Source organism: Pinus tabuliformis, chromosome J, assembly GCF_031772625.1.
Source record: "Pinus tabuliformis cultivar Carrire ecotype Pingquan chromosome J, CPIR1, whole genome shotgun sequence".
Taxonomy (NCBI): Eukaryota; Viridiplantae; Streptophyta; class Pinopsida; order Pinales; family Pinaceae; genus Pinus; species Pinus tabuliformis.
The window spans coordinates 1,502,435,426-1,502,444,412 of NC_142295.1; the positions used below are offsets into that span (position 1 = coordinate 1,502,435,426).

Sequence of the window (8,987 nt, forward strand, 5' to 3'; positions counted from 1 at the left end):
GCTCATAGTTATGTCTACCGCGAACTCAGTGATAAACCCTCCTATTATCCGGTCAAGCCAATGGTCCACAATGCGTGCGATCTTATCTTTTGTGCCTCTAGTATGCGCACTAACTCCGGAGTCCACACTATCGGTTGATCGAGTTTGTACCTTCCCTAGCTGTAGGCTAACCTAGCGATCCAATCATATAGCTCTGATGGAAAGGATGCAGGGAAGATCTCATGTATTTCCATATACACGTAGCGATCCAGCCACCTTTTCTCAAATAATTGCGGAGTTCTATTTTCCTATATCACGAACTCGTGAATCTTCTAATCCAACCACTCTTCAATTTCCTTCTTCGTGGGATTCTAGTGTTCCGACATCGGACATCTCTTAGGCAGATCTTGGTCCCAACAATGCAACCATTTGTTGGCTTATTGGGGCCTAACCCAGGTTCAGAAGTAATTTAGCCAAACAAATCCCGAAACTACCGACCCTTTCGGTAATAGTATGCGGTGTGCAGACTGAGGTCTTACCCAAGGTAGTATGGGAGTGTGCTGGAACCAGGTTTCTGCACCCTATGGATGTCTTGATGAAGTCTAGGAAGTTTGCGAACTGATCCTGCGCGCATGCACTGCTCCGCACAGTCATTTGTCCTTCGCAACTTGTGCGACTGCTTCCATGTAGCTCTATAACGAGCGCAAAGAGGAGTTGTCTAGATCTTTATTCCTAACTATGCATTTGTTATAGGTCTTAACTTAATTATATGGGCCCAATATTCTCATTAATCATTCAACATTTATAATCAGTGCGTGCAATCATAAACTGTAAAGAGATGCATAAATATCATAGAAGCAATAAACACATAGTATTTCAGAATCAACTTATCTTTTATTAATCCTCTATTCAAGTGCAATCCCAACTCTTCCCTGCACACTCAGCTGTAGGGGTCCACGCACACAGCTGAAGACTCTACCAGACCTCTCTGCACTTAGCTGCAGAGCCTCTTCCTACTACTAGAACCCAAGACTCGGACTTACAGACTCAGAGCTAATTCAACATCCAAAACCCATATCACTTCTCAAAGTTAAGACTATGACACATTTACACTTAGAGCCTCGCTCTATTTATACAATCTCATGGTCCACGAACCATGGGTAGAACAACCCATTCTATATTAAATTATATTATTTTAGGGCAGACAACCCTAGACTTTCATGATCCGCGCCTGCATTTTGCAAGGTTTTTACATTACATTGACCAAAACTCAGGCTACAAGCTGATCTGCTGCCCAACAGTTTATAATATCAGTCCCTTGGGTTTATTATTCCCTTAGGTTTATAATATCAATCATGGTCAACCATGGTTGAATCTCGCATTTTGACAAGGATTGTCTCACCGTCAAAATAAATCATGTTTATTTTAGTGTTTGTAGTATTTATATTTGGGTTTACCAAATTTGGGTTTATAATATTAGTCCCATGGTTGAATGCCGCATTTTGACAAAGATTGTCTCACCATGAAAATAAACCATGTTTATTTTAGTGTTTGTAATATTTATATTTGGGTTTACCATATTAGTCCCATGGTTGAATGTCCCATTTTGACAAATATTGTCTCACCATGAAAATAAATCATGTTTATTTTCATCTTTGTAATATTTATATCTGGGTTTACGATTGTTGGGTCTATAATATTAGGCCCTTTGGTTTATTATTCCAACAAGGTTTATTTTAGTGTTTGTCTCACCATGAAAACAAATCATGTTTATTTTGGTCTTTGTAATATTTACATTTGGGTTTACGATTGTTGGGTCTATAATATTAGGCCCTTGGGTTTAATATTGTTCCATTAAATTCATAATCCCTTGGGGTTTTAATATTAATCCCTTGAGTTTATTGTTCATTTGGGTTTTAATTAGCCAAACTTGGTCAACCATGGTTGAATGTCGCATTGTGACAAGAATTGTCTTACCATCAAAATAAACCATGTTTATTTTAGTGTTTGTAGTATTTATATTTGGGTTTACCAATGTTGGGTTTATAATATTAGTCCCATGCTTGAATGTCACATTTTGACAAAGATTGTCTCACCATGAAAATAAAACATGTCTATTTTAGTGTTTGTAATATTTATATTTGGGTTTATGAATATTGGGTTGATAATATTAGTCCCTTGGGCTTAATATTGTTCCCTTGGGTTCATAATCCCTTGGGGTTTTAGTACTGCTCTCTTCAGTTTATTATTCATTTGGGTTTATAATATCAAAATTTGAGTTATTTTATTCCCTTAGGTTTATAATATAAATCGTAGCCAAACATGGTGAACGATGTTGGAATGTTGCATTGTGACAAGGATTGTCTCACCATCAAAATAAACTATGTTTATTTTAGTGTTTGTAGTATTGATATTTGCCTTTACTCGATGTGAAGTTTATAATATTAGTCCCATGGGTTTAATATTATTCCCTTGGGTTTTAGTATTAATCCCTTGGGTTTATTATTCATTTGGGTTTATAATATCAATCCCTTGGGTTTATTATTCCATTTGGTTGATAATATAAATCATGGTAAACCATTGTCAATCATAGCCAAACATCATCAACCATGGTTGAATGTCGCATTGTGACAAGAATTGTCTCACCGTCAAAATAAACCAAGTTTATTTTAGTATTTGTAGTATTTATATTTGGGTTTATCAATGTTGGTTTTATAATATTAGTCCCTTGGTTGAATGTCGCATTTTCACAAAGATTGACTCACCATGAAAATAAACCATGTTTATTTCAGTGTTTGTAGTGTTTATATTTGGGTGTAACAATGTTGGGTTTATAATATTAGTCCCATGGGTTTAATATTTTTCCCTTGGGGTTTTCGTATTAATCACTTAGTTTTATTATTCCTTGGGGTTTATAATATCAACGCCTTGGGTTTATTGTTCCCTTAGGTTTATAATATCGATCATGGTCAACCATTGTGACAACCATAGTTAATATTATTTTTTGATAATATTTATATAGTTATTAATATTCCTAAATATGAATGTTATTATGATAGTATTAATATAATAATCATAAATATATATAATATATAATAATATAGTTGCTATTATTTATATAGTTATTAATTATCCTAAATAATAAATAATTGGTGTTTATTGTTATTATTATAATAATATTGATTATACTATTATTATAATAATATAATATTATTATAATATTATTATCACATATTATTATTATTATTATAATTGTTATTATTTTTTTATAATTTTATATTATTATATAATTTTAATAATATAATGATAATATATTTTTATGAGCTATTCTTATTATTAATTAATATATATAAGGAGTATATATTATTATAATAATATTTAAGCTGTAAGGGGTTCCCTCTGAAACAAACTCCCCCTCATGCTAGCTGTAACTTTGTCAGCTTTTGATTCCGATGTTAGACGATGGAAAGAGTGACTGCCATCGGATTGGAAAAACCAGTATGAATCCGTTGAATTGGTTACAATCTGTTAATGCTCTGTTGTACACACTATTTCACACTATTTCTTGCAGGAATATCCCTTTTTCTGCAAACGTTTCTTCCTCAAATACTTGTCGATGCCATGGGCTCTCCATGGAACGCTGAAAAACCAGGGATTCAAAGGCGTTGCTCCACGGTTTATGATCGGCAATCAAAGGCCTTGCCCACGCTTTATGATCGGCAATCTATTGGATATTGCGAGGGCTCTCCATGGAGTGCTGAAAACCAGGTATTCAAAGGCTCTGCCCCACCCTTTATGATCGGCAATCTATTGATATTGCGAGCACGATCAGAAGGAGCTACGCACAGACATGGCCTTTGTACATCACGATTTCAGAAAGAGAGTTTTCCCTTATATGGTTGAGTGGCACTGTCACAAGTAATTTTTATGGCATACGCTGCTCTTGGATTGTTTGTTGCCATTATAGACTTCAAATTCAATTTTGTGTTGCAGGTGAAAAGTTTGTGATCTGATTTGGTTACGAAGTGAGAATTGTTTTGACTGAAGCAGAATTGATCCGGGAGCTTCTATCTTCCAAGCACGTGAGAAGTGTGTTTGTTGTTAATGGTGAGGGCCAAGGTTTGTCTTTACCTCATTTTTCTTGCAAATTTTGATAAAGTTTTGAACTACATTTTCTTGATAAAAGTTGTTAAAGATTTACGGTGCCTTTTTATCCAAAGTATTAAATGTTAATATGATTGCAGTCATTTTGTTGATAAAGATTTTGAGATCTTAGAAGTATTGCAATTCATTTTCGTTATAGAAATTATTAAGTGCTAAAATAATTTTGATAGAAATTATGCAGCGCATTTGCATTTTATTTGAAGAAGCCATGCACAGATTCTTGATAGAAACTATTCACTGTTTAAATAATTGCAGTGTTTTTTATTGATTAAAATTATTGAGTACGTCAGAACTGTTGGCTGCCTAAACTATTATTTATTTATTTATTATTAAGTAGTTTAATTTTATTATCTTGAAATATTTTTTTATTTTAAAAACTTAAAAATTTATTTAAATAAAGAAATTTCAATTCTAATTTTTTTTTTAAATTATTTTTAATTTAATATTTTATTTATTTATTATAATGATTAAACGAGTAGTTTTATGTTTAAATTTTTAAAATTATTCTTGATATTTAAAATTTAGGATTATCTTTTTACACTGAATTTTTAAATTTGTTTGGGTTGATTATTTTTATATGTTCATCATAGTCATATTAATTATGGGAATTTTAATTAGTAAGTCTAAAGGCATGTATATCAAAAAGCTCATGTTCAAGAATAGGTAAGTCTAAAGGCATGTATATCAAAAACCTCATCTTCAAGAATAGGTGTATGCTCAATAGAAACTATTCACAGTTGAAAGAATTGTTGTGTCTTTTATTGATTAAAATTATTGAGTGCTTAAGAAGTGCTTAAGAATTATTCCTAAAATTTAAGACTAGCTTTTTACACCGAATTTTTAAGTGCTTAAGAATTATTCCTAAAATTTAGAAGTAGCTTTTTACACCGAATTTTTAAATTTGTTTGGGTTGATTATTTTTTTGTTAATTTAATGTTAATTATAAGAATAGTTTTTTAAACTTAATTTTTAAATTTGTTTGGGTTGATTATTTTTGTATGTTCATCATAGACTGAATTTTTAAATTTGTTTGGGTTGATTATTTTTTTACTTGTAAAATTAAATAAAATACGTTTTTAATTTAATGTTAATTATAAGACTAGTTTTTTAAACTGAATTTTTAAATTTGTTTGGGTTGATTATTTTTTTACTTGTAAAATTAAATAAAATACCTTTTTAATTTAATGTTAATTATAAGACTAGTTTTTTAAACTGAATTTTTAAATTTGTTTGGGTTGATTATTTTTGTATGTTCATCATAGGCATATAAACTGTGGGAATTTTAGTTAGTAAGTCTAAAGGCATGTATATCAAAAACCTCATTTTCAAGAATAGGTGTATGCTCAATAGAATGTACCGAACCCCACCAATTAAAATATTAATAATAAGGAGAAACCTTATAATACTAACAATTTGACTTTATCATGGACATGCAATTAGGTTTGATATGTACCACATCTGCCATTTGTATTTAGAGGTATCACATGTGAATTTCCTAGAGGAGAAAATATTGGAATAATTGAATGGGGTAGTGCAAAATTCACACTTCAAGTACTAAGCTCTCATGAGATTCCATTCTTCTCTTTTTAAACAAAGCTTTTCCTCTATCATGTGGTCCTCTATGCTACTTTTTCCTACATTATTTAGAGGTATCACATGTGAATTTCCTAGAGGAGAAAAGATTGGGATAATTGAATGGGGTAGTGGAAAATTCACACTTCAAGTACTAAGCTCTCACTAGATTCCATTCTTCTCTTTTTAAACAAAGCTTCTCCTCTATCATGTGGTTCTCTATGCTACTTTTTCCTACATTCTTGCCTTAAGGCATTCCCATTGCAACATATAGTGCAATTGCTAGTTATAAATAATTTGGTTGTTAATATTTATTAATAATGATTGATGATATTTATATATTTATCAATAATCTTAAATACAGATAATAATTATTCATGTAGTTGGTTGATATAAACTTATCAGCTTATATCAACTATATTAGAAAATGTAATTGTAGCGATTATCAATCACATTGGTAAATATGATTGTGTTGATCTAAAATTATGGTTATCCTAATCTACCCACCCACCAATATGTACCATCAACGATGCAATAAATTCAAGATACCAGGAGAGTGAATATGGCGATCGAGTTAGGTTCTGACCAATAAATTCAAGATACCAGTTGGAGCTTGTGGAGAGTGAAAATGGCGATCGATTTGGGTTCTGACCCAGCGGTTCAGAGATGCTTAGAGTTACTCACGAGTACTGCTCTTCTCCTTGCATTGGTGGCGGCCTGGGCATTTTTCTTCAGGGGAAGAAAATTGAGGTTGCCTCCGGGGCCGTTTGCATTTCCGATTATTGGAAACCTTCACATGATGGGAGAACTTCCACACAAAGCTTTGGCAGAGCTTTGTCTCAAATACGGGCCACTCATGTCTCTACGCCTCGGCTCCGCCCTCACCTTAGTCGTCTCCTCTCCAGATGTGGCCAAGGAGTTCCTCAAGACACATGATCTGCTTTTCGCCAGCAGACCTCCATCCTCCGCCACTAAGTACTTGTGGTACAACTCCTCCGACATCACATTTTCTCCGTATGGCCGCTACTGGAGGCAAATGCGTAAACTCTGCGTCGTACAGTTGCTGAGCTCAAGACGCATAGCTTCCTTTCAGTCCATAAGAGAAGAGGAAGTCTCTGCTATGATTCGCGCTATTGTTACTTCATATCATGAGGGCTTTTCGCCCGTTAACATTAGCAAGGCGGTGTCAGCCCTTGGGATTGATATAATCTGCAGGATTGCCTTCGGTAAAAAGTATTGTGACCAAGACCTAATTGGCGGCATTGGGATCAACTCAATGATCAAGGAAACGTTTGTGTTAGCAGGGTCTTTTAACATCGGAGATTACATACCATACTTGGCGTGGATGGATCTTCAAGGTCTTAACCGTCGATTGAAGAACATACACAAGATCCAAGACGACTTGTTAGAGAAGATACTAGAGGAACACATTTCGCAGAATAACCCCAACGCCATGCCAGATCTTGTGGATGTTTTGCTCGCCGCCTCAGCGGATGAGAATTTGGGGTTCCAAATCACGCGAGATAATATAAAATCTCTCATTTATGTATATTACTTGCTTCACACAAGCATTTATGGATTCTCTACCGATTTAGGTTTCTATGGCTTTGCATAAAATATGATAATGGTGAAAATGATTTGATTTGGATGTCTTTTATTGGCAGGATATCTTGTCCGCTGGCTCGGATACATCCTCTGCAAGCATAGCGTGGGCAATCTCCGAATTGCTAAGAAACCCGCCAGTGATGAAGAAACTTCAGGACGAGCTGGAACGCGTAGTTGGAATGGGGCGTATGGTACAAGAATCTGATCTGTCTCGTCTCGTTTATTTACAAGCTGTGGTCAAAGAAACGCTCAGGCTTCACCCGCCGGGGCCATTATTACTTCCCCACATATCAATGGAAACGTGCCATGTGTTGGGCTTCGAAATCCCCAGCGGAACTCGGCTTGTGGTGAACGCATGGGCAATTGGAAGGAACCCAAGGTCATGGGGCGAGGATGCTGAAAGTTTCAAGCCGGAGAGATTCATGGAAGAAGGGTTCCTGGACGCCAAGGTGGAAAATTTTGAGTGGATTCCTTTCGGAGCGGGCCGGAGAGGATGCCCCGGACAACAAATGGCAATGATTGTTGTAGAGTTTGCTGTGGCGCAGCTCTTTCAGTGTTTCAATTGGAAGCTTCCCGATGATATGAAGGAAGAAAAATTGGACATGTCTGAAAAGAATGAAGGAATTACAGTACCCCGGGCAAAGGATCTCTGTGCTGTTCCAACTCCTCGGCTTTCCGTACTGTAATTGTTGATGTATGTATATATTGCTACAACTCCTCGGATCTCCGTACTGTAATTGTTGACTGTAATTGTTGATGTATGTATATATTGCTACCATTCCTGGGCTTTCCGTATTGTAATTGTTGATGTTTCCGTATTGTAATTGTTGATGTATGTATATATTGATAGGGTTGTTTTTTCTGAGAGTCTAAATTCGCATGGAAAAATAATTTTCCAGTTTTAATGATGGAAAAATAATCTATTTTATTAATATTATTATTAATTTTTTTTATATTAATATTATTATTAATTTTTTTTAAACTAGTTTAATTTTTTAAAAATATTTTTTATACTTAAAATTTTCCATGATTAAATTCTAAAACTAAATTCAATAGTAATCATAGGACTGAATTTTAATAGAAAAAATAGATTAACTGAAACAATTAACATATTCCAAAATAATAAGTAAATTTACAATGAATTTAAGTTCAACTGGAAAGAAGCCATACATTTAATGATAAATCTACAATGAATTTAGGTTCATCTGACAGAATTCATAGAAAGAGTTTCAAGATTTTCCATGAAATTTGAATGGGATGTAGGTTATATTTTTTTGTTACATGAGAATTTTTTTTGGAAGGTGGGAAACTCGTTTCAATGGTTCCAGCGTTTTTAGGGTTTTGGAATTGTATGGGAACGTTCATTTTTCAGGGGTGAGCTGCAATAGGAGCTTGACAAAGTTCCCCAAGCTTTGAAGACTTTTTTTTTGGAGTTCAGAGGTTCTCTAGGATTGGGGAATACAAAGCCTGTAGAGAAATATATTAAATGCAAAACATGAACTTATGTTAAAAGGCCAAAAATATCCTCAACACCAGTATCTTTAATTGAGAAACTGAAACAATTTCTTAATAAATTAAAAAAGCTTATAAAAACAATATCTGAGATAGCATATTGAAAAACTGAAACAATTTCTTAATAAATTAAAAAAACCTATAAAAATAAAATC

The 8,987-nt window shown here is 33.9% G+C and overlaps 1 protein-coding gene across 1 annotated transcript; it reads left to right on the forward strand.

Annotated features, from left to right (window-relative positions):
* The first annotated feature begins 6,252 nt into the window (after positions 1–6,252).
* LOC149233127 (cytochrome P450 71AU50-like) lies at positions 6,253–8,170 on the forward strand. Its single transcript, XM_089376658.1, has 2 exons — positions 6,253–7,261; positions 7,380–8,170. The coding sequence occupies exons 1-2, from the start codon at positions 6,344–6,346 to the stop codon at positions 8,004–8,006; spliced, it is 1,545 nt and encodes a 514-aa protein (XP_089232784.1). The 5' UTR covers positions 6,253–6,343; the 3' UTR covers positions 8,007–8,170.
* The last annotated feature ends 817 nt before the right edge of the window (positions 8,171–8,987 follow it).